Source organism: Plutella xylostella, chromosome 24, assembly GCF_932276165.1.
Source record: "Plutella xylostella chromosome 24, ilPluXylo3.1, whole genome shotgun sequence".
NCBI lineage: Eukaryota > Metazoa > Arthropoda > Insecta > Lepidoptera > Plutellidae > Plutella > Plutella xylostella.
Window position 1 is genome coordinate 909356 of NC_064004.1, and position 27182 is coordinate 936537.

At 39.1% G+C, this 27182-nt stretch overlaps 2 protein-coding genes across 9 annotated transcripts; both read right to left on the bottom strand.

The window, feature by feature from the left end:
- Positions 1 to 639: 639 nt before the first annotated feature.
- LOC105398735 (gastrula zinc finger protein XlCGF57.1) lies at positions 640 to 27077 on the bottom strand. Of its 8 annotated transcripts, none has more exons than XM_048630002.1 (7): positions 26795 to 27077; positions 25795 to 25937; positions 25148 to 25230; positions 24486 to 24602; positions 22348 to 22764; positions 21832 to 22203; positions 20863 to 21545 (listed from the first exon to the last, which is right to left on the bottom strand). In XM_048630002.1, exons 1-7 carry the CDS (start codon positions 26930 to 26932, stop codon positions 20917 to 20919), a joined length of 1899 nt encoding a protein of 632 aa, XP_048485959.1. In that variant the 5' UTR covers positions 26933 to 27077; the 3' UTR covers positions 20863 to 20916. The 8 variants fall into 8 exon arrangements, with proteins under 8 accessions (XP_048485966.1, XP_048485961.1, XP_048485960.1 ...); XM_048630001.1 differs by having other exon boundaries at positions 20864 to 21545; positions 25148 to 25222; positions 25787 to 25937; positions 26795 to 27073; XM_048630009.1 differs by lacking the exons at positions 20863 to 21545; positions 21832 to 22203; positions 22348 to 22764 and adding an exon at positions 640 to 1621 and having other exon boundaries at positions 25148 to 25222; positions 25787 to 25937; positions 26795 to 27067.
- LOC125490520 (gastrula zinc finger protein XlCGF7.1-like) lies at positions 9984 to 11035 on the bottom strand. Its single transcript, XM_048630010.1, has one exon. It carries the CDS (start codon positions 10938 to 10940, stop codon positions 10068 to 10070), a length of 873 nt encoding a protein of 290 aa, XP_048485967.1. The 5' UTR covers positions 10941 to 11035; the 3' UTR covers positions 9984 to 10067.
- Positions 27078 to 27182: the final 105 nt, after the last annotated feature.

Below are 27182 nucleotides of genomic sequence, written 5' to 3' on the forward strand. Positions count from 1 at the left end.
TTCAAGGTCGTTGGACCATAGCTACAATCGTCGAAATATAAGAGGCCCGTTTGGACAGCCCCAAAATGTATGGGATGACAGCTGGTGTCAAACCTAAATCTTAAAAAATCTAAACAATAAGTAACGTTTGGTGCTTTAAAAGTTCTTTTTTCTTTCGGCCGTTAAATAATACGCCAGCAGATTATGTGTCTTTTTATATATTTCATCAAGTAAATCAAGAGTAAATAGCAAATTTGTGTAGCTGTCCAAACGGGCCTATTATATTTCGACGACTGCAGAAGAAGTCCACTTCATGATGCAGATTTTAAGGGTTATTTTAATATTATTAACGTATCGGTGACACACACAAGAGCAAGACTCTAGGAATTGTCACCGTGGTGTCATAGGTCAGTCAATCAATAGAATAACTACAGTAATCCTGACTGTAGGCAGCCGCCACCGGCATGAGCTGGCACGAAGTTGAAGGCGTTTCACAGGACCGGTCAGAGTGGAAATCTACACTTCGAGCCCTATGTCCCTGATTAGGGATCCCAGGACCTGATGATGATGATGAATCCTGACTGCCCGGGGTACACCGAACGTAGGTAAGTATATCAGGAACGGGAAACTTGCCATCAGAATACGCAAAAAGTGTCAAAATGAATATTGAAAGTTAATTTATTTCAAAATTTATCCCGTGTGAACTTCCTTATATTTAGCAAATTGTGCTTTTTCAAATGCAAGTTCATCGCTCGCTGGTTGTGGAATGTCTTTTCGCACAAATTGCACTTAATATCGCGAGGCTTAACCCCATGCATCTTCACTTCGTGGTCGAGTTTCTTCGCGTAATCCGTAAATTTATCACCGCAGAAAGCGCACTTGCTGCGTTTGTTGACATGAATATGCACCACACGTTCATGGTTCCTCTTTTTCGGCCGGCAGTCAAAGTCTTTGTTGCAGTAATCGCATTTGTAGCTGCCAGTCTTATGCCTGTAGCTATGTGACTGCAATTTTCCCTTATTAACAAAGCCTGAGCCGCAAATTTCGCAAATGAAATTCGGATAGTGCGAATTCATGTGTTCAATTAAAACTTTGAAATTGTTGAACTCATCCTTGCACACAGCGCACTTCAAACGTTCGGTGTCGAAATTGAATGGAATAAGCTGACTTTTGAGGCCCACGACTATCTGCTTGTTATGAGTATCTTTTAGGTGAGGCAAAACGGATTCTAGGCCATCAATATCTTTGTTACATATTCTGCAATGGAGGGCTGTTACGTCGATTTTTCCCAAAAACGTCGACAAAGTTGACAACTTTCCTTTCAGGCTTTCAACGTCTTGGTTCGAATGTGTTTCTAGCGTATGTTGTTTGAGTTCATTTGCTTCGGGGAATTTACAGTTACAATACCCACACAAGAAGCCGATGCTGTCTCTACCTCGGAGGGGGGTCGCGTTTGTCGATTGCAGTATCAGACGTAAGTTTTGTTTGTGTTTGTCTAATTCTATTAATCTCTTCACTTTAATGGGTTGTGTATCGTCCGGGCAACGCTTTATGGTTATAACGGACTTTTTCTTAGGTCGTCGCTCTGTAGCTTTGTTTGGTTTCTTCTTGACTAAGACGACACTTGTCCGCGCTCGGCTGCCTAAAATCAAAGAAAATGGTCATTTAGATAAATGTCGACATTTATTACACGATGCTCATAAAGACATTACTTACTGTTTAACAAAAAAGTTTGGTAATATTATACTAACTACTTACTGCCAGTGCGATGGGGAGTAATGCCCGTCTAGTACCTACAGGTTTGATAGTTTATCGAACCCTATAAAAGTTTACGTTTTCTCGCATACAAAGTGGCGCCTCTAGCGGAAACTATGATAAAACTTTTGACAGATAATGTATGCAGATGACAAAAGGAAACCTAAACGTTTTTCGTTTTCAAAAATTGCAAAACCCGTACTAGACGGTCTGATTAAATACAGAAGAATTTAACAGATATCTACAGATTGACGCACTTTCGGCTTAAAAAAAACTGGTGTCCCGAACTAAAGACACTAAGTTACTACTACTGAACTAAAGATACCTACTTACTTAATTTTGGTTAAGGGTAGGGATATCATTAAGAATAAGAATTTTGTGTTTTTACTTTATGATTTGCTAAGTTTATTACTGTTGTTTGTCCAAATAAAATAAAAATAAAATAAAAAAGTGTTACCGCATATTCTTTAGTTTTCAAAGTTTATTTCAGTATTATAATAGCTACCTAGCTAGGTATATTGTAATTTTACCGTGTAAGCGCTACAATAACAATGTAATGCATAGAAATACAGTGTTGTAACTTAAAGAAATAGTCAAAAATTGAATTAAACTTAAAGAAATAGTCAAAACCTAACCAGGTAAGCTGTGAGTATACATGAGATTGCTCACTTACATATTCTTGAATAATAACATTACGTAACTATTAACATAAATTTTCAGCCATTTTGGTCCATAGCGTATTATTAAAATGTATCTTATTCTAGCGTTAGTAAAGTAAATAATAACCTAAAAAATCATACTATGCAGAGCAGATACGACGCTGCACCCAATGACGAAGCATAGGGGAGGATCCCACCATTCTGCAATCACAGCACGTCTTGTATAGGTTTGTCAGTTTGCATACAAAGTAGTAAAGCGGCTCTAGCCTAGCGGAAACTATCTTGAATCTTTTACCAGATGGTGTAACGATGCAAATGACAGAAGAAAACGTAAACTTTTTTCGTTTACCCAAAATTGCAAAACCCACTTACTGCTTGGCCTGAATAATCTACCTCGGTTAGCTCGTCACGAAAATATTCGAGATGAAAATATTACTCAACGACGCCATGTTTAGACTTCATATGTCCCTTCATACTACACTTCTGCACAAACGTCAACGGGCAGTGCGCACAGCTGAACCTCCTGTCATCGTTGTGTATCCTCATATGTTCCGTCAACGTTTTCTTACGAGCGTACGTTTTCGAACAAACATCGCACTTGAAGTCTTTCACTCCAGTGTGAGTCGTCATATGAGATTGCAAAGACGATTTGGAGAAAAACGATTTCTCGCACTCGTTACACGAATGCTTTCGCTCCATTAGGTGGTCTCTTTTGGTGTGTCGTAAGAGGGCTCTTTGGTGCGGGAAGCTTTGATCACACGCTTGACATTTCAAGAGAACTGGGGTCGTTCCATGTTCTGCTACCATATGAGCGTTCCTAGTTCGATTCGACCCGAATCTCTCGCCACAATGGGGACAGATAGCAGTTTTTCCCTCAAACTTGTGCCGTTGCCCAAAGTGATTTTTCATACTGATTAAACTGCTGAACATTTTCCCACAGACAGTGCAAGGGTATTCGCCGGTTTTGTGCAAGTTGCTGTGAGCCTGTAGGTTACTTGCGTTGACGTATCCTTTATCGCATACAGCGCAAATGTAATTCCTGAAATGTGTGTGCATGTGGTCTTGCAACAGTTTGAATTGACTGAAACGATTCAAACAATAAACGCAGCTTAGTGTGTCGTTGTCGAATTTGAACGGTACTACTCTACTCTTTATATCTGTAAAGTATGGCTTCTTGTGTGGGTCTTGTAAATGGCTCACCATTTCTTCTATGCTATCTATTTTTGCGTCGCAGAGTTGGCATTTCAGTCCGGTTATGTCTATCCGTGCGACGTAACACCTGAGGGTTTTTTCCTCTAAATATTTAAGTTTATCTTCGTTGTGAACTTCAAGTGTGTGTTTTTTCAAGTCTCCCGGTTGAGAATATTGTTCGTAGCAGAAACAACATCCGTAGCCGAGTGTGTTTCTATTAAGTATTGGAGTCGCGTTCGTGTATTTTAGAATAGTTTGGATGTTACTTCTATGTTTAGCAAATTCCTCTTTCTTCTTTTTTAAATTTTCACGTTTTGCTAGCTCTGGGCTGGCTAAAAAACACAGTAGATATTAATTTTAGGTAGGCATATAATGAGTGTAAGGCCCGGGTCTCCTATTTACGCCGTAGGTCGCGTCCAGCGTCACACCGTAGGCCGCGTCACGATGCTCACTATCGAAATGTACTGATGCGGTCTCCCTCACACGCCGACGTTGGCGCGTAGACGCCGTAGGTAGGCCGTAGGACGTTGATAGAAACGTTTACGTCAAAGTCGGACGCCGCATATAGCATAAAATAGGAGACCCAGGCCTAAAGTAAGATTTTCCGAAGCGGCATGATGAAAATGTGAGATAATGGGGTAAGTATAAAATATTGAAGAAGGTAAAATGGTTTGAACTATGTAATTATATAGCTATGATATAGGTACCTAGTACAAGGCGTGAGTGCGTGTTTTTTTTTTATATGTACCTAGTACCTATAGGTAGGTGCTTTGCGAATGAAAAAACATGAAAAATAGCATAAATATGGCGAATTATTACTAATTATTGTGTTTATGATAGTAAAGTGTGGGTTAATAAATACATACGTTTACTGTTACAGACCGAGTCCCTTTTAAACTGATTTTTATTTCCATCCTTCAGTCTAATATTTTTTACAGTTTTGGATTTTTCCTGTTTGACCGTAACTTGACGTTTACCTACAAATAAAATAGAATATTTAAGTTTTTATTATTAGTAGCAGTCTATGATTAGTAGGTAGTCTATACTAAAGGGGGGAAGTATACTAAAAAAATAAGTAATACGTTTGAGAACCAACCAAAGCTTTGTTTACTTTTAAAAATAAAGTTATCTTTAAAAATTAGTTAGTCGTCTAACGGAAGGGTAAGTTACTTCCCTTCTACAGCTCCTTAGTTTTTCCACATTTTAGGCAAGTATTATAAAGGTAAATAATATAAATGATGATGATGATGTCCTCCTAGCCGAATTTCGGCCACGGCGGCCAATCTCAATTGAGATCAGCCATCTACGCAGGAGTAGATTATAGTGCCCAAGTGTGTGCGCAGTACACAGGAGCACTCTCTGTTCCATCACTCTCATAGCCCAATGGGACGGATCGACCGACACGACTGGAGAGAGCTAGGCGCAGGACCGACTGCTTTACATGCCCATCCGACAGCATGGATCGTTCCACTGTTTCGGACATCAGGTGATCAGCCTTCTATGTCCTAACCAAACTTAGAACCACAATTTAGAAACACAAATTGATGGTCCCACCCGGGAATCGAACCCGGGACCTCTGGGTCATGAAGCGAAGCTTCTACCACTAGACCACAGAGGCAGTTAAGCAAAAAAAAATATAAATTAACATTTAAGTAACTAATGAAGCCTAACCTAACTTTCTTTATATAAATAAATTATAATTTATTGATACGTACGCTCTTCACTAATATCTTTGTTTTGTGATGCGCCACTGACTGCGGCCGGGGCTTGGATGGGCTCAATTTTGATAACAATTTGTCCATCCCAATTCTGTGTACCTACAAGGAAAAGAATAGAATAGAATATTTTTATTAGACGTAAAATTTTAGGTACATTTAAGTTTGTATTTGTCCATTAGGATTACTCTAACACAATTTCACAAAGGCCCCGTCATTAAGGAGGAAAGAAATGGCGAAAGAAACTCTTCGAGCACCATAAATTATGACGCGGTAAGTAAGTAAATTATAAAACGGTGGTAAGTAACTTTTTCTGATTATTAATGAAAAGTAGATAGGCATATTATTAAGTAACATCATGAAATTTATTGATTAGGAGGAATACCTATACCAAACTTATTTATATAAGTTAAGTTTAGTAAATGGCTGATTTTCAATGATCATTTAAATGTTATCTGTAAGTTAGTTATATTATCAAAAGGTTATAACATAGAAGAAATTATAATACTTCGTTCAAAGTTATTTGCCCTAGAGTAAGTAATATAATAAATAGCATGCTGGTAAACCAGGCTATATTATGGGCTGTATGAATTTTTGTACAGCACATGCTGAGTCTGGCATACTGGCATAATACACACCACTATTATGTTATTCTTCATCTCACTGTACCTATTGATGTTGTTTTGTATTTGTGATGTGTATTTTGTTAGTAAATAATCGATGTGATGATAAATACACATGTTGCTTTTCTATCTGCATGTCTTATAATAATGTTTTGTGTTTATGTAATCTAAAAAATTAATGTTAGAAATCTTGCTGTGTAACCTCTGTATGTGTTGTGTCAAGTAAATAAATAACTTATCTATCTATCTATCATGTGTCTATGTCTATGGCTCTGAAATTACTCTGCACTCGACTAAATAACTAGCCTAGTTTGAACAAGGTTTTATGCATAACAGCAAAAATCTTTCAGACTTGGAGGAGGTCGATTTTTAAAGGCTGAACCCCTTTTATAAAAAAGTTATTGTACGTTTTAGTTTGTGTGTGTTCATATAATATAAGCTGTTCCCGCGCGCTTCGCTTCGCCTTAAAAAGTTTTCCCGTGGGAATTCCGGGATAAAAAGTAGCCTATGTTCTTTCCCAGGGTCTAGACCGTATGTATACCAAATTTCACTCAAATCCGTTCAGTAGTTTTGGCGTGAAAGAGTAACAGACAGACAGACAGACACAGTTACTTTCGCATTTATAATATTAGTTAGGATTAACATGTTTGATAAATATTGAAATAAAACGCAGAACTGCATTTATTTATTTATTAACCTTATTAAGTTCAGAAACCTTATTTCACAGGTTTCTTTCAACAAAAAGTTTAGATAGAAACAATTATAATAATAATAGAAAAATATACGAGTAGTTATGTAGGTACTTCTTCTTCTTCTTATCGTGTCGACGACAAACCAACAAAGTCGCTAAATAATACATGTAGGTACTTAAGTAATTTTTTAAGCCACTTACTAACATCCAAGAAGCTGTAGACTAACTAAACTATTAGTACCTACAGTCGTCGAAATATAATAGGCCCGTTTGGACAGCTCCAAAATATATTTGATGACAGCTCGTGTCAAACCTAAATCATAAAAAATCTAAACAATAAGTAACTTTTGTTGCTTTAAAAGTTCTTTTTTTCTTACGGCCGTTTAAATAATAAGCCAGATTATGTATCTTTTTATGTATTTTATCAAGTAAATCGAGAGTAAATAGCAAATTTGTGTAGCTTTCCAAAAGGGCCTACTATATTTCGATGACTTTACACCAGTACACCTATGTCCACTATACCTACTCACAGTTTTATCAAAAGCGTTCATCTAATTTTACGGACACGCTCCACGAACTTAGATCAAACGGAATGATTATCATCATCACCGAATTCGCCCATTTGATAATGGCTCTTCTTCATGTGATAGTTCAAGCCAACTTGACCAGTAAACAATTTGTCACAAAGCTCGCATTTGTGTGTCAAAAATTCCGTGTGCATCCTTAGATGTTGCGTTAAACTTTTCTTTAGCTTGAACGCTTTTGAACACACGTCGCACTTGAAGGCGTTCGGTTCGGCTACATGGACTAGTCTGTGCGAATTCATTTCCGCTTTAATGCAGAATGTCCTGTCGCAATATTCACACTTGTACTTGTGGTCTGTCATGTGGCACCGTCTGATGTGCTTCACAAGATTCGCGCGGCTCTCATATACTCTCTTGCAGAATTCACAGCCGACCCTCTTTTGTTCCATCCCGTGGATTTCCTCCAGATGAAGCAGTTTCTGGTCGAAACTTCGAAACGTCTCTGGGCATAATTCACACTGCGTCTCTTTGACTCTTCCGTGGACTTGTCTGCGGTGGCGTACAAGACTCGATGAGGTCGCGAATGTCTTTTTGCACTGAGGACAAACGCACTCACCGCCGTGGCGAGTCAAATGCTTTAACAACGTGAACTCTGACACGAACCCTGCGTCACACTCGTCACAAACGTAGTTCCGGTAGTGGCTGTGCATATGAGCGACAATTTTTTTGAAATCTCCGTATTCGTAATCGCAAACAGCGCAGTGGTAGCCCGGTTGCTCAAACTTGAAAGGAAGCATGATGTTCTTTACATCCTCGTGGAACTTCTTTTGGTGTTTCGTTTGCAGGTGAGCCATTAGATCTTCCAGGCTGTCAATATCGGTATCACAAACTGAGCAGTTCAGAAACGATATATCCAATTTGGCTGAGCTTTGGAATAGAAAGAACTTTTTCTGATAAGTCTTTATGTCTTTTGGGTTGCTGTGCTGATTGAGGAAATGCTTTTTCAAGTCGACCGATTCGGGAAACTTGGCGGGGCATACCACGCAGGAGTAGCCGTCCAAACCTTTGCATTTGATCAAGCTGGCATTAGAATAGAGCAGCACTGTTTGCACATTTTCAAACATCTTTGCTCTTTTCACTTTGATATCTGAAATGATTGGATGAATCGATATGTTTTTTGATTTCACCCTCAGATCGTACTTGCCAGATTTTGTTTTCCGGACTTTTGGCAGACGACTGTTAGCATTTTCTTCCTTGCCAACAACCGATTTAGGGAGTGTCGTTTTTGAAGTAGATTTATTATCTTGACGCGGTGTACCTAAAACAAATGATATTTCCTTTGAGACACTTATGAATATTACACCACGTGACTACAGCACGCTTCATCTGTAGATTATTGTGTCTACCTATCTATTATCTATGGGGGTGTAAGTAACTGGCAGATCTTTCTTCATGGAGCCTTCGAGGCGCACGGCGGTGGTGGCGGTGTCGGCGAGCAGCTTCTTGGCGGCGGCAAGCTCAGCCTCCTTGAAGCTGGTCAGACGGATCTGCTCGAGGCTGATCACGTCCATTGTGTCCAGCTTGCTCTGTATGAAGGCGAGCACCTCGCTTACCATGATTCTGTCCGAGCGTTTAGTGGCGGTGGCCATGTTGCGGTCGTACTCAGTAGTGAGTCACACGTGTCGGCTACAGACGGCGCCGCTAGAAAGCGACCGTCCTAGCCGAAGTCAGAGTTGTAATTTCAATATATTTATTCTTCATTGCACAATATACAAAAGTAATTATGTACAATCAGGTGGACTTAATGCCATATGAATGAAGTTGCAACTCTGACCTCGGCTAGGACGGTCGCTTGGATGGCTGCTTGCTTGCCTACATGTCAGTGCCGGGATTCGAACCCGCATCTCTGGCGTGAGAAGCGGGCGCTTACCCGACTGAGCTACCACCGCTCCAGACTGTATTTGCCTCTGTGGTCTAGTGGTAGAAGCTTCGCTTCATGACCCAGAGGTCCCGGGTTCGATTCCCGGGTGGGACCATCAATTTGTGTTTCTAAATTGTGGTTCTAAGTTTGGTTAGGACATAGAAGGCTGATCACCTGATGTCCGAAACAGTGAAACGATCCATGCTGTCGGAGGGGCATGTAAAGCAGTCGGTCCTGCGCCTAGCTCTCTCCAGTCGTGTCGGTCAATCCGTCCCATTGGGTTATGAGAGTGATGGAACAGAGAGTGCTCCTGTGTACTGCGCACACACTTGGGCACTATAATCTACTCCTGCGTAGATGGCTGATCTCAAATGAGATTGGCCGCCGTGGTCGAAATTCGGCTAGGAGGACATTATTAGACTGTATTTACCTAAACCCTTACAAATGCGCGCTTATTTACCGTATATACATCAAAGGTCTGTCAGCAAATATTTTTAAAAAGAAAGGAACATTCAATGGGCTAATGAATAATAATATTATGATGATAATATGGCACGTAAATGATTATTTCTTAATTTTAATCCCAAACCCATACTTAGGTATTATTCTGTTTAAAATTATCTAAGTATTCAGTTATAGATCATAAGAACATTTGTGTGGCAATTCAATCAATTTAAAACATTATTGTGATAAGCGGTAGTAAGCTAAAAAAACAAGTAAGTATCTTAATAATTAATATATTTCTTTGGAACTTATTACTATTTTAACTTTTAGACAAAAAATGCATCGCTATGGTAAAATTTACTCGATTTAAATATACCTACCTACTTAAATTATTTTGATGTCAGCAATAAATTTTTAACATAAAAAATCCTAAAAATTACACAAAGACAGAGTGAGCATCGCCGAACAGCGCAGCAATCTTTCTATTATTTAATTAGCCCTAGTAATAATTACAATAATTTTATGTGTAAACATTTCAAACTATTATTATCAATCTGACAATAACTTAGGAAGAGGTAGCTGAGTGTTTCATTTTCACATGATAGTCCACGCCCACTTGGCTCATAAACTCTTTGTCGCACATTTGACAATGGAACTGCAGTAGCTCCGTATGTGACCGCATGTGATTCATCAGCGTCTTTCTCCTGTCATACGCTTTCGGACACATCGAGCATTTAAAGCTCTTCGGCGCGTCAATATGTTTTATAGCGTGGTGTTTCAACTGGCTGCCCGTGTAGAACGCTTTCTCGCAAAACTCGCATTTATGCCGCCTCTCCATCAGGTGGTCCCGTTTGACGTGGATCTTTAGACTCCTGTGGTTCTTAAACTCCCTTGAACACGCGCTGCAGACGGCTTTCGGCTGTACTATGCCATGGACTTCTTCAGTGTGCTGCGCCTTTTTAAAGATATCGGTAAATTTCTCCAAGCAAAGATGGCAACGGGACATCTTGACTTTATCGTGGACTCTCGTCACGTGGGAGCTCAGATGCTGCGCGCTAGGAAACGTCTTGTCACACTGTAAGCACGAATACGTGCCGTATCCGTGTCTCGCTTGGTGCGAGTTCCTAGCGTTTTTAGTGACGAAGCCGGCGTCACACTGATCGCAGACATAGTTTCGGTAGTGGTGGTGCATGTGTTCGAACAACGGCTTGAATTCTCCGAATTCCGCCGCGCATTCCACGCAATGGAACCCTGGCTTCTCAAACTTGAATGGCACCATGTAGTTTGTAACATCGTTGTGGATAACCTTGCCGTGTTCCATTTGCAAATGCGCTTTCAAGTCGTCCAATTTGTCTAGCTCGACGTTGCAAAGTGAACAGCGGAGAAATGTGACGTCTAGTTTCGTGGATCGTTCAAACATGCCCGCCTGTAGTCGCATTATGAAGTCTACGTTGCGATGTCGGTTCGAAAAGTGAGTTTTTAGTTCAGAGGATTCGGGGAACTTGTGTGGGCATAGACTGCACCGGTATCCGCCGTTGTTAGCTCCTGTCCTAAAAGCTGTTAACAGCTATACAAAGACAGAGTGAGCATCGCCGAACAGCGCAGCAGTGGATCTGGCCAACATTTTCAACATAATTAGCCCTAGTAATAATTATAATAATTTTACAATAACTTAGGAAGAGGTAGCAGAGTGTTTCATTTTCACATGATAGTCCACGCCCACTTGGCTCATAAACTCTTTGTCGCACATTTGACAATGGAACTGCAGTAGTTCCGTATGTGACCGCATGTGATTCATCAGCGTCTTTCTCCTGTCATACGCTTTCGGACACATCGAGCATTTAAAACTCTTCGGCGCGTCAATATGTTTTATAGCGTGGTGTTTCAACTGGCTGCCCGTGTAGAACGCTTTCTCGCAAAACTCGCATTTATGCCGCCTCTCCATCAGGTGGTCCCGTTTGACGTGGATCTTTAGACTCCTGTGGTTCTTAAACTCCCTTGAACACGCGCTGCAGACGGCTTTCGGCTGTACTATACCATGGACTTCTTCAGTGTGCTGCGCCTTTTTAAAGATATCGGTGAATTTCTCCAAGCAAAGATGGCAACGGGACATCTTGACTTTATCGTGGACTCGCGTCACATGGGAGCTCAGATGCTGCGCGCTAGGAAACGTCTTGTCACACTGTAAGCACGAATATGTGCCAAATCCGTGTCTGGCTTGGTGCGAGTTCCTAGCGTTTTTAGTGACGAAGCCGGCGTCACACTGATCGCAGACATAGTTTCGGTAGTGATGGTGCATGTGTTCGAACAACGGTTTGAATTCTCCGAATTCTGCCGCGCATTCCACGCAATGGAACCCTGGCTTCTCAAACTTGAACGGCACCATGTAGTTTGTGACATCGTTGTGTATAACCTTGCCGTGTTCCATTTGCAAATGCGCTTTCAAATCGTCCAATTTGTCTAGCTCGGCGTTGCAAAGTGAACAGCGGAGAAAGGTAACGTCTAGTTTCGTGGATCGTTCAAACATGCCAGCCTGTAGTCGCATTATGAAGTCTACGTTGCGATGTCGGTTCAAAAAGTGAGTTTTTAGTTCAGAGGATTCAGGGAACTTGTGTGGGCATAGACTGCACCGGTATCCACCGTTGTCTTTCCCTTGAATTAAACTAGCGTTAGAATTCAGCAGTACTGTTTGTAAATTCTCGAGTCGTTTCCTTTTGTCTTTCCGATCATTAGGTTTCGTTGACTGTGCGTCTACTCCGTCTTTGTAACTCTCATTAATAAGTTTTTTTAGATGTTGTTTCGAGTCGACTTCTGGTGATTCTGTTTTGTCTACAACTAAAAGTTTATTGTCAGTGTGAGTTAGCTTCTTCTTGCTATTAATAGATTGTGTCACCTTTGTCGCTCGTTTGGGCATCTCTTGCCTCGGAGTACCTAAAACAAAATGATTCATTTGTAGTTCTGGATCATCATAATCACTACTGGCAAGTTTGTGTTCGTAAAAATAATTACCAATATTTTAAGATAATCGCTTTAAGCGATAAGAACGCAATTTTTGTACATATGCGTTAGTATTTAAGTTATGTAAGTTTATTTTATGTGTGTGTAACTACAAATAAAGAATATTCTATCTATCTATCTACTTATGCAATATGTTTTCAATTTCCTTTAATTTTTAAAATTTGATTTAGATTTTGATGATTTATCCATGCAGGTTAATAGTATCGCTAAGTTTTAATAATGGTAGGGCGTAAAATCAACTTCTTCAATCTTCAATTCTAGCATAAACAAAAAGTTACAATACTAATATTTGTTAATTATTGCTAAATTTAAAGTTATGTCAGCATAGAAAGTAAAAAAAAATATTTTCATCAAAAACTTTATTCATACAAAACAAAAACATAAGGACTTAATTAATAATTTAATTCATTAATATTTTAATTAATTTTCATATTAACTTTGAAAATTACATGAGACAAGTTGCAAAACAAATCGAACAATAATTAAAACATAACGTTTTGTCGCTTCACACATTATTTGGTCCATTGTTGCCATGTCACTTGGTTATTTTAAGCACACTCTGTCTGTAATTACTATTTCACTCAAAAGCCTACTCTCTTTACTCACGCACCCTGGGTGATTGACGCTTATCTGACCAACCACCTAGACGGCTGAATGGTGAAGTGGTTAGTGACTCTGACGAAGGTCCCGGGTTCGATTCCCGGCTGGGGCAGATATTTGTTTCAACACAGATATTAAATTTGTACTCGGGTCTTGGGTGTTGATATTTATATTTAGTATGTATCTATCTATGTATTTGTGTAGATATATCAGCTGTCCGACATCCATAACACTGGTTCTCCCTAGCTTGGGGTCGGATGTCCGTGTGTGAGATGTCCCTACATATTTATATTTATTTCACCAAGCTGACAACACCTAGTTCTAGATCACCAACACACTAAGAAGCTTCAACGTATCTTGGCAGAGCTATGTAAGTTATCCCATGCTTCGTCTTATTATGATAACGCAGAGACACTTTCTGTGCAAACTGGAGGCCACAAGGTTCACATTGGAATGGCTTCACTACCGCATGACTACGCATGTGGGACACTAGCGTCTTCTTTCTGGGATACGCTTTGGTGCAAATCTCACACTTATAGATCGACGGGGCGCCATGAACGACCATGTGGTTCTTCAACTCTGTTCTTTTGAAGAACGTTTTACCGCACGTTTCACACTCGTGCGGCCTCTCCATCAGGTGATTCTTCCTTATGTGCTCCCTAAGGTTCTTATGATTTAGGAAGTATTTGCCACAAATCGTGCACACCGCTTCCTGTTCCTCTTTAATCCCGTGCGCCTCCAAAGAGTGTTTCGTCTTTTTGAACTGATCGTCGAATTTGTCTCCGCAAATGTGACACACGTATCTTTTGAGGCCTAAATGCACTCTGTTTGTGTGCTCGTGTAGCTTAGCAGCGTGGTCAAAGGTTTTATCGCAGCCGTCGTAATTACAAGGGTATACGCCGTCGCCATGGCGGTTCCTATGCGAGCGGTACGCCGGGCGGGTCGCGAACCCCGCCCCGCAAACCTCACACACATGGTTCCTATAATGCACATGCATATGCTCGATCAACGGCTTGAAGCACCCGAAGGATTGCTCGCAAAACGCGCAACGATACCCGGGACCTTCGAATTTGAACTCCATGTAGTTAGGTGCTATGTTCTTGTGAATGAACTTGTCGTGGGTTTCCACCAAGTGTGTGAGTAACTCTTCAAGGCTGCCGACGTCGGTGTCGCAGAGGCTACAGTTGAGGAAGGACACGTCTATCTTGACGATATGCTTGAGGACTCGCGTAGTCATTCGTTTGATGTCTTGACCGTGCGTGTCCAGGAAATGCCTCTTGAGCTCTATCGGCTCTTGGAAGAGTTCTTTGCAGAAGCAGCAGCCGTAGCCGCTGTTGTCTTTCATCCTGATGAGGCTGGCGTTGGAATACCGAAGGATCATTTTTAGGTTGTGGTTTTGTTTCCCGGTGTCGTGTGGCTTTTGTTCCGGTCCGGTTTTCGTCGAACGCGTGACACGTTTTGAAACTGGCGCACCTAAAACAAAATTTTATATTTCAATTCCACTGCTGATTATTTTGCGGTTTTTGTGTTGCCTTTGTGTTTACCTCTCTTCTTCTGTTTAATATTGTTTAACGAAATCTTTTTGAAATTTCAAATTTCAATACTACGACTAAACATAAATTGCGTTTTACATCTTCCACAAACACAATTTCCGAGTGCATACTTTTAAGGAAGAGTAGCCAGTATGTAGAATAGAATATTACTTTATTGACTTAACAGGACACAAATAACAATTTATAATACAGTGGATACAACGCAATAGGTGGCCTTATCGCTAAAAGCGATCTCTTCCAAGCAGAATGCATTATTGTTTTAATGAGGCGTTCGCTTTGACAAATAATCCTTAGTTAGATGACAGATATATAAGAAAAATGTATGCATGCATATAAATTGTTATTAGGTTATTAATTTTAATACCTACACCTTGTAGAAGTCGCTTTTCTACCCTTTAAATCTTATTATCCGTAATAACCGATTAAATTAATGTATCGATTCAAATCAAACAGATTGCCCAGTCAATTATAGTATAGATTTATTTATAGAATGAATAATTTACTTAAAATAGACGCTAAATAACATAACACAGATATATAACTCTGATGATTTTGCATGAATGCCCGAAAGAGACAGATGACATGACCACAATATAATTTTAAAGGAAAACTTCAAGCTTTGTTACTAGGATAAAAAGCCTACAAAAATATGGAAGTAAGAAGAAACTTAACAATTGATTCAGGTTGTGTTTTCCAAGGATATCCTTTCCCTATTTCTTCTCCTTTGTGATGGAGCGTTGTAAATTGGTGGTAGAGTAATATTATGACTGTCGACCTATCGACAAATAATTGTAAAATTTTACATCGAATAAACAACATTTAATTTCATTCAATTTTAATTAAGCAAGGTTTTCTTTTAAGGTCCTATTTACTACTATTAATCACACTTCCATGGGTTTTCAAATGCGTCGTCAGCGTTTTCCGTCTCGCAAAAGCTTTACCGCACACATCACAACTGAAGTTCTTCTCGCCAGTATGAATAATCTGATGGGAAACCAACTTGTTCTTTTCGAAAAATCTAATTTTACAAACAACGCACTCGTATTGCTTCTCCTTCATGTGCTCTTTGCGGTGATGCAACGCCAACATGGGCCGTATTGGAAATGTTTTATCGCACAGTTCACACGGCAGTGGCTTCACATTGTGCGCTTGTATCATGTGCTGCGCTCTCATGTAGTAAGTCTTAAATCTACCCTTACACATTTGACACACATGGCGTTTTTCGTCCACGCCCTCGTGCACCGATTTCACGTGTCGTCTCCGTTTCCACTCATGTGAGAACTCTTTCTTGCAGTGTTTACAAGCGTACTGGCGGGTCTCCTTAGTGTGGACAACTTCGTGTTTGTTCAGACTACCTCTGTTTATGAAACCTGCGCCACAAACCGGACAAATATAATTCCGATAGTGGACCTCCATGTGTTGCATCAAATCCTTCATGCTGCTAAATTCATTCGAGCAAACACAACACTTAACGCTTTCCTGACGTTCCGCCATCAAAACAAACGGTTGTATCTGATCATTGACATCAGTGTAAAACTTTTTACCGTGATCTTTAACTAAATGTTCCGTTAACACCTTCAAAGATTCTTTCGGTTGGTTGCAAACGGTACAAGTTAAGTCGTAGATGTCAAGACGGCACGAAAAATTATCGACTTCTTGCTTGCCAGATTTGTAAGCTAATCTATGTTTGTTATGTACGGAACCAGTGTGTGTCCTCAACTCTGCTGGGTCTCGGAATATGCTATCGCAATACGCACAACGGTACCCTAAAACGTGACTATCTCGGAAAGGAGTTGCGTTGGAAAAGTTCAGTATTGTCGACAGGTTTCTCATGAGTTTCTGATGTTCAGGCAGGTGTTTGTCTTTGGTTCCTTCCTTTTGTGATCCCGTTTTTGATCCTTCGTTTCTTGATTGTCTTCCTGTAGAAGAAAACATTTCCTCTTTACGTACGTTACGTGAGGTATTTAAATAATTACATGTACTAGTATGCATATTTTCAAGTAATGTATTAAAACACTACATACTATTCATTCCCACGAGCTTCTCTTGGTTTTCCGTGGGAATTCCAGGATAAAAGGTACCTAGCCTATGTCTTAATCCAGGATGTCAGCTAACTTTATGATAAACTTTATTTAAAAAAGTAAGGCTGTTGGTCCATTCTTACAAACTGTCACGTTTATGTAGGATGTGAGTATTAGTAGGATGGTCAGTTAAGTTATATTATGTTCTTTCTCTAATCGATCCTAAAATTGTAACCCTCAAATTCATAGACCGTATTTTAAATTTACAACAAGGTTAAAACTGACAATGAAAAACACGAATTTCGACTCTTTACGTCAGACAAAAAAATGAAATTCGTATATCACAACGTCAATTTTAAACCTATTGCAATGTGTCAAAAAGCTCTGAATTTGAGGGTTAGTAGGTATCTTGTCAATAAAAAATACTAAGGAATAGGTAGCTAAAAATTCTCCTTTGGTATATTGTTTGGATAACTTGAATAAAAATAATAATCATTCGAAATAATTGACACTTTATTCGTCTAAATAAAGAAATTAAGCATGATTGCAGTGAATACCTAAAATAATTATAACTAAACAATAATTTTAAATCTATCAGCTATATTTTGAATCTATTTATAAAATAGTGTTGCATGATATGTAAACGAAGTTAAAAACGCTTGGTCAATTGTAAACACAATTATTAATTTATACAACAATGTCTGGAACTAAAAACTATACAGCTGTATAGTAAAAGAACTGGCGAAACTAAATAACGTAACTAATGTTATATTTAATAGGTAGATATAACGCGCTCAGATAAAGAACAATATTAAAATCCTATATGGACTCATGCTATTCAGGGAGTCACTCTCTCGTGGTATTAAGCGTGATGTGGGGACACCTCACGAGTACAAATATTAGTCTTTAACAAATATCTGCCCCAGCCGGGAATCGAACCCGGGACCTTCGGCATAGCAGTCAGGGCCACTAACCACTACGCCATTTGACCGTCAAAATGTTTGTTAGTTGGTCGATTTAGAGACTGACCCCTCAGCTCTATCTATTTCTTTTATCTATACTCCTTCTTATTACCTCTTCTCTTACTGCCAGTTTGTTTAAATCCCTGTTTCACAATGTCTGGGTAGTGGCTACCTGTGAGATAAAATACATGCTATCACTCTCTGTTATTATTTTTTTGACAGTGATAGCATGTATTTTATCCCACAAGTAGCTAGGTACTAACTAGACATTGTGAAACAAGCCCTTACTCTATCTATCTATAACTGGTAGTTACTGTCATACAATTTTGACGTTTTGCAACATTTCATATTTCAAAATAGTATGAAAGTAACCAGTAATCGATAGAGTTATTGAAACTGGCAGTAAGTAACGGTCGATAATTCCCGATTGTTTTTCTGCGCGAGTTATATTAATGCAACAGTGTATATAAATATATAATTGCACTGACTTTCTATATAAAAATATACACCTTAATTTACTAATTCATTATACCTATTTACATTATTATTATAACTTTGATTTAATTTCTTACCAAATCATAATTGATGCTTATCATTTTTAATGGTAAAAGCAGCCGGCTGCGTAACATATAAAGTGAAAACTAATGGTAAGCGTCCACTTATCAGCATTTTTGTATAGAAATCCGTTTGGTCCGATACGTACGATACCTTGGTTAACCTTCCCAATAGTCTTATGGAGGCTTAAGAAATTACAGTGCAATATACAGTGGACGTATCACGAATAATTTTGGACACTTGTCGATAGGTTATTGTGGATACGGCCACAATTGTAATGTAATTCATCTACGCATACGTTGAGATAATAAGCTCTTTTCCGACCGTGACTTTCTTTCACAGCGGGCATTCATTCAAAAGCAATACCAAATATCTCATTTTAAAACTCTGGAGACTACGATTCACGTGAATTGACCAATTTTCCTATATCATCTATCTATTTATTTATGTATCTGAGCTATAAACGCCTTGTTTCTTTAGCCAAAAACCTCTTCCTTCTCTCCTTTTTTTGGGCCTTTCACAAGCACTGCAAAATTATTATCAGTTTGTTATCTGGTCATCTTTCGTGAATCGCATCATTCGTTACATCCTATAAAACGCCAATCGCTTTCGCCGCCTTCTCCTCCTCGGCCTTCTGTTTGCTCTCCGCCGCAATCTGTTTCAGCGTCAGATCCCTGTTGTCTATCAAATGCTTCACATCATCAAACTCCTTGAATATCTCCAAGTCGTCTTGATGCAGCTTTGAGTGGATTTTCAGACTGCTCTTCTGCATAAACGTCTTTTTGCACACATCGCACTGGTATTTCTTCTGGTTGTCGTGAGATCTGATGTGCTCTTTCAAGGTTCGGAGGCGCGCGAATCTCTTGTTGCACAGTTCACAGCAGAAGACATCAGAGCCCGTATGCCTCGCCATGTGGTCGACCAAACCACGCTTGGAGAAGAACGAAAGCTTGCAGAAGTCACACATATAGTTTTTCTGCTGTAAATGGTGGTGTTTGATGTGTCGGTTCAACTCGAACTTTTTCTTGTAAACCTTATTGCAAGCGTTGCAGGGATACGTGACAGGCGCTAGGTTGTGGACCCTGACTAAATGCTCGCTCCTATCGTAGTAACTGACGAAGATTTCTGGACAGTGAGGGCATTTGTTTCTAAGCCAACCGCCCGTATGAACACCCTTTTCGTGATTACGCTTCTTCGCCTTCGAAGAGTAGACCTTATCGCAATACGCGCAAGGAAAGTTTCCATCCTCGTGCGTCTTCATATGTTTCCTTAAAGCCGCTATAGTTATATACCCTACGCCGCACTTGTTGCAACAGTAATTCCTATAATGACTGCTCATATGAAGATACAGATTCTTAAACGAAATATGAACTACTGAACAGATGACGCACGTAAAATTCGTGCCATCCATCAACCTAAAAGGTAAAATTATATCTTTGATGTCCTTGTGTATGAACTTATCGTGAGCGCTAGTCAGATGATCTTTGAGTTCGTTCAGATCTTTCATGGGACTGTTACAGATGTTGCAAATTAAATCTGTGATGTCTACTTTAATTGGATTGTAGCTGAGTTTGTAATCTATCATTGTGTTGAGTTTATCTTTCTCCGATTGTTGGGCTGTATGGCGTCGTAGGTCTTCGATGTAGGGAAAGCTTTTCGCACAGTAGAGACATGAGAATCCCCTCATAGTTTTATCTCTGAAGGGGCTGGCGTTAGAGTGTTGCAGTATCGTTGTCAGGTTGACTCTATGCTCGATACGCTCTGGGGTGGCGCTCTCTTGGCCTTTCTGTTTTTTCTTTTTCCGCTTGCCGACCGCGCCTATAACAGAAGAGTTCCTTCTTTTAGTATATCTAGACGACTTGTTAATGTCTGGTCACATGTTATGGGCGGGTGCGGCTGATTCATAAATATTTGATTAGAGACAGATATTTGCTCTTGGGTTTTGATTGTGCTTGAACGATGGTAATAGAATTGATATAAGACGGCGCGGCGACATAGGAAGGGCAATAGAAAGCATGGGAAAGCGGAATATAATTATATGCTTCAATTATTTATAACATGATTTTGTAGGTTAAAGTTTCAGCAGTAATCATGAAGTAAAGATAAAACCGTAATAGTAAGTTTGAAGCGAAAATACATAAGCCAAAAGGCAATACACAAAAATTGTTCGGTAAGTAGTTAAGGTTCGCCTCACATAGAATGTAGGAAATAGTGGCGCCAATTTTCTTCCGTTATCATTAAAATGTAAGCAGTAATGTGTGACACAAAACTCAAATCAAAAGCTTCTATTCAATCTAGGATTCTATTCTCTGCGGAGGCGTCAGTACCTACACCTGGCACTTTCGAATGGAACTTTTTTGCATCTTAAGGTTTAGACTAGGAATATAAATGGCAGAAGTTGACTTATAGGGTAAACAGATGTTGCGTAATGTAATGGTTGGTCATGAAAAATTTACACTTTTGCAAACTTTAAAGCTAGCCTAAACTGCGATTTCGTATAAATCATGGTAAAATAATAAACTTATTTTATCTTGATGATGGTTAACATTAGGTAGAGGTTTGGTAAAATGGGTACTTTAAAATTATGGTGCGATTCAAAAATAAATTGTAGGTATTTAAAATATTTTATTGATGAGACCACAGGAACTTTTACATGGAACTTTTTCACGCGAAATAGATTACACATCTATATCAACCCGTATTTGTTATTGTAACTTTATTATATAGACATTAGTCTTTTTAATCTCTTCTGTGATACGATTGTGATTATTCACAACTGCAGAATTTTCTCCATCCTCCTCTTCTGCCTGAGCCGCAGTCACTCCCAAATTTTGGCCACTGTCTTGATTCAAACCTGCTTCTCTCCTACGATAATTAGTTCCATAGTTAACATCACTTTTATCAATATTGAAGTCTCGTATTATATTGTACAGATCAACTCTTCTCAACTCTTTCAGTCTTCCTTCATTCTTTTGAGCTTCTTCCAAGATCTTTAACAGGCTTATGCCATTTTTGATCTTATCAGCTATTAGTGCTCTGTCTTCTTTAGACAATTTAGTGTGTGCCACTTCAGTGCCATGGCCTACATGAGTGCTTTGGTATTTCACGTGGTATACTTCGGAAGAATCGTCTTTTGTTAACACTATTTTGGCTGGACATATTTTTCCAATTTTCAGGCTACTCTTTCGTTTTTCACCGCGACTTTGGCCGGATCTACAACAGAGGTAGTAGGTTTTTCGAATTCGGTTGCCGCGTTTCATGTTTTGGTTTGTCGATCGTTTGAAAAACTGGACAGTGTGTTTTTTCTCCTCTGTCTCTTTCCATTTTAAAAACGCTGTGGAAATTAAGTGTATTTGTGAAATTTGTTTACTTTATTAATACATCTTTATGTGACTATTTAGTTAGATGTTGTAACAATTATTTCTTCTAAGATAAATACAATCGCTTCTTTAAAATATGTATTAAAAGTAGAAATAATTTAGAATTTACTACTAATAATAAATCTATGAAATTCATCAACTATCATTATTTAAACATTTGAACTACAGCCCTACCAATGCACTACTAAATGTACCAAACATAAATATTATAAACTTGAAAAAAAAAGCACACATACTCACCATCATAACTTTCGAAACTTAACTCTTCAACGTCAATATCAACATTATGGGCCAACTGTAAGTGACCATTCAATTCTTCATGGCAGTCTAACTCCAAATCACAATTTGGGCAGGGGACTTTCGTTTTTACCGTTTTACTAATCTTTGGTTCTTCATCACACAGATGCACAGTTTGATGTGTCACCAGAAAAAGCTCGGATTCTTCGCGAATTTCGATTCTGGCTGGACAAGTTTTGGCTTTCAGAGGTATCTGAGACGCTCCTAAATACGTTTTGGGACAGCAATGGTAATACAATCCTAACGATTCGGACAATCTCTTCAGATATACATAACCGGTTTTCGTTTCTACCTCCTCTTTCCATGATAGCAAATCTGGAATCAATGTCGTTTATGTTATTATTTTTTAAATTGCATTTAAATATTATGATAATATTTGGAAACAAGGCAGTCAAGCCGATATGTTGGCAGTCTTAAAGACGTATTTGAGAATTCAACAAACCAATTTGTTTTTCTCACCTTCCATGCAATCAAACGTGAGCTCCTGATAATCCAACCGAATATCATGGGCACTATACAAATGCGCATCATGGTCTTCATGACTGGCGAAGCTCTCGCCACAACCCTGACATCTCAATTTGGTCAGCTTATACTCCCGCCAATGCAACAGCCTCATATGTTTTAACACTTCAGCTTTCGTGTCGAATCTTTTATCGCATTCGGTGCATAGCATCCCTTTCTTACATCCAATGGCCAAATGTTTGGCCAAACACTGGGCGTTGTTGAATTGTCTGCCGCAATCTTCGCACAGTTTCTTTGTGGTCACTTTGATGTCGATTGAGTGCATTTGAAGCATATGGCGTTTAAGGTTGTACATTCTTGTCAGTGTCAAGTCGCAGTGGGGACACTGGAACTCCTCAAATGACGACCGCTCCTCTGCAATAAGAATGCAGGAATACATTGGCTTCTATTTCTTCGCATTACCGTTTGGGCTGTGTTTAGGATTCCCGTTTTATTCTCCAACACGTGACACTGGCATACGTCACGCGACGTGACAAAGGCAGAAGTAGAAAAGTGTGTTTAATAAATAGTTGGCTATAGGTCTTCGCACATTATAACAACTCACCGGCGACTCGACTCTATGCTAGACATTGATATATAAGCCCTGTGTCATATGTTCAAGGTTTAATTTCAAAAAATGATTATAAAGTAGTGTACAACGAGTGGCCTACGCATCGTACACTAAAGGTCAACCCCGACACGTTTGTCACGCAATGACCACACGTCGTCCACGCAACGACCACACGTTGTCCACGCAACGACTATGCGTTTGCGACTTGTCCACTCGTTGACACCGCGTTGTCCACTTGTGACCATTGGGTGGATCAACTAGTTGACTACTCATCGAGAGTGTGAGTAGTGTTGCTGCCGCGTTGGCGTGGAGTTGTTATAATATGCGAAGACCTTATAGTAGGTACTAAGTTTTTATTCTCAGAACCACCGGCCATTTTTAAGGATATGTCAAAACGCAGTTACATTTTTAACATCAATTTAAAAATACGATAGCACAGTTGCTATGCCCGTCAGGGTCCATAAAATTAAAAGTGGAGTATGTCAAACGAAGGTTCTTAAAAATATGTAAGTACATATTACAGAAACGTTTTATTATAAAACATATAATTTAGATATACATTATATGTGTGTGACGCCATTTTTGCCGTTATTCGCCTAAATTGCAGTAAAGACGCCGTCCGTATGCTTTCATTTTATCATTTAAAATTTTATGATGCGAAGTGTATGAGCTAAGAAAACAGCAATTTTTATACGAATCATGACCGAAATTTTTTTCAGCGCCTACCTAACATATAATTGTAGGAATTCGAAATAACTTAAAATGATTTTGGTTCGAGTTAAATATGTTTTTGCCTTATTATAAACAACAAAAATACTACGAAGTTGCACACAGTTAAAATTACAAAAGGAAAATCGACATAAATAATAAAAATATATACGTCTTTAAATATATTTTCTTTTAAATCTAATATTTTATGTTGATTTTCCGTGAAAAAAATCACAACTAAAGTACAAAATATACTAAAATACTACAAACTGGACACAGAAAAGCTATAAATTAACTGCAATCCATTAACTTAAATAAAAAGTATAGAACCTGGGACCTTCAGCAGATTAAGATAAAACTTTACTGGGATTTATTTAAACTTTAATTAATTAAATTTATTAAGTATTGCTTTTCTGTGTAGAGTTTGAAATCAGGCTACATTCTTACATTCAGGTAAAAATACCGGATCAGCTGTTTTGGAGCTATGCTACCACACACAGAAACATGTTAAACTTTTGATACCCCTATTTCAATAGGGTTGTCATAAGCCAACCAAAAACTAAAGCCCACTTCCCGTTTCTTAACTAAAGTTATTTAAGTATTGTAAGTTAATTTTATGTGTGTGTACAAATAAAGAATATTCAGAACGGTTCATCAACAGTCCATTGTCCCGCGATTAAATAACGTAGGTATCGTTCTATTGCCGGGACAATCGACCGTCGATGAACCGTTCAGAATCTGTGCATTTAGCATCTGAGTTTAAATACTACCTGAATACAAGACCATAGCCCGACTAAATAAAACAACTACGACTTACTTTTCGCATCCTCCGCTTTGACCTTCTTGGCAGCTCGCGAGGTGCTCGCTCGGGCGGTCACCTTGCGCCTTTTAGGTTTCTCCTCATCTTGTTCAGACTTCACTGACATTTCCGAGTCTGTAACAGAATGTTCAAGATAAAGCACCTTTTTTTAAAGTAGTTCAGTGTCCCATAGCATAAAGAATAGAATAGAATAGAATAATATTTATTTCAGACATAAGTCCATAGTTGTGTTAGTAACCTAACATAAAGCACCTATTCAAACTAATTCGAAATAAGAGCTTTATGGTAAAAGTGGGATGTAATTTGTCGAGACATTTCCTACACTGACACTCCATCTAGATCATGAAAAAAAATATTGTTAAGTAACCCGACAGAGAACTAAAGTCACCAACATAGCTAGTTAGTAAGCTAAAGTGGCAGTGGGCTGGTCACATCTGTCGAAGAACTGATGGCCGATTGGGTAAACGTGTTCTGGAGTGGAGGCCGCGACTAGGCAAACGTAGTGTGGGACGCCCTCCGGCTAGATGGGGTGACGACTTGCGAAAGGTGGCTGGTTATGATTGGATGCGGAAAGTTAAAGATCGCATCCAGTAGCGTGCTTTGGAAGAGGCCTACATCCAGCAGTGGACTGCTATAGGCTGATGATGATTGTAACTTACCCAAGTCATCAGCCGCGTCGATGTCGTTTTCTGAAGCGGAACAGTCCCCCCTGTCCACTTCCAGTTTGATGTCAGCTGTAAATAAACAAACCAAACATTTAAACTTTTGAAATCAGCAAAAGGAAGGGTGTTTTTAATATGTATTATGCCAGGGTGCTATTTTTTTAGCAGTTGGCGCTGTCTTTGCTCTAGTACTATAAAAAGCTATGATTTAAACTAACACTTATTTTACTATTGTTGATACAATTTCTCTTTTTATTAGTATTTTTGTCACCAACACACTACAAATAACCTTTTTAATCACTTAACTACTTATTAATTTTTCTTTATTTTTAATTTGGTCCACACCAATTACACACAATAGTAGTATGTACTGTTTAAGTAGTATACCTTGCATGTCTACTCCCATTAATTATGTTAAAATTGTCTCTTCCATCCAAAGGTTGTCTGGTAGAGATTGCTTTAAGCAATAAGACCGCCTTTTTTGTACAATTTTATATAACTTGTGAAATTGTAATGTTTTCTTTAATGGTGCAAAATAAAGAGTATTCTATTCTATTATATTCTACACACACTTTTAATAAAGGTTCTTTTGCAATTTTTCTTTATTAATTGAAGGCAATGTCCAAGTCTTCTCACCAGTAAACGTGTGTTCACCATCCAGCAATCGTCTCTTGAAGAACTCTTCAGTGACAATCACTTGTTTCTTGAAGTTATAGGCGTTGCGGAGCTGTGTGATGCAGACCTCGCAAATACCGCCATTGGTGGCCGGGTCATCTGTACTGTGCAGCTGGAAATTTGAGTTTTGCTTTTATTTTATTTATTTATTAACAAACACATTTTGGTACATATATAATCAACAATATACAACACCACATAAGCCTTCAAAGGTGTGTGTGTGTGTGTGATACGATTTTAATCTACCATACAAGTTAGCTTGAAATTAGCTTCATCATATGTCAACTCACTGCAGAGTATAGGCCTCCGCCACGTCAAGCCAAGTTTCACGGTCCTGTGCTACAATCATCCAGTTTGGTCTAGTTACTTTTGGGACCAACGGGTTTGCGGAATTAGCATAAGATAATTCATAGTGTAAGTATAAGAGTAGGGTTACAGGAGCAGTACAGTGGGGTGCTTGAAAGGAGCATCTGACCATAGCTAGTCTGTTAATGCCAAGTGACAAACCCAAATTTAAAAAAAACTCGAGAGCACTGTCTCGGCCACTCTACTTGGTAGGTGTAATAAGGGTAAGTATAACTTTTGTGTGTGGCTAACTATAAATCCCGCTCCATACTCTCTATGAGAGGTTTTGTCTCGGGTCTCAACAAAACTTTATACTATTAAAACGACTGGCGGGGCTTGCCAAATAAGGATGATACACTCTTGTATTTGCCCCGTCTTGTGAAGTTTTTTCGAGAGTCTGTAGCGCGCTTAAGATGAAGAATCCAAGAGGACCATACAGGGGCAAGTTTTAAAACATGAAATGAGGGATGCCACTATACACATTTCCACCCACTAGGTACCGGCTAGCAAAATACAACACGTTTTGACTGTTATGGTCGCCTCCATAAGATTATACACACTGCACTTTGATGAGAAATGCGAGAGACCTGTATGATCTTCATAACAATAATATCAGAGGCATACCGTGACATCGAAGCAATCCTTCAGCATTTCCGAATACACTTCCTCTTCGCCCATCCATTTGTACTTGTTAATGAGGTTCTTCGAAGGGCCCTCGGAAGCGCAGCAGCGGCAGATACCAGATATCAAAAAAGACTCCATGGTAAGTCGTGAGTCATGAAAATTTACGTTTGAAAACGAAAATTTACGAGTAAAAACGTTTAGGACGCCGTGAAATATGCACGCGTCGCCATTTTGTAATGGTTGCGTTCGAAACAGTATTATAGACAGATGCACGTAGTGGCGCCAAATCCAGATCGCACAGTTATAGAGAGTTTTGATCGCACTATGTGCGCTACGCAACACGACTTGTCAGGCAGACACAGACACAGAGTAGTATTTATGTCAGAAT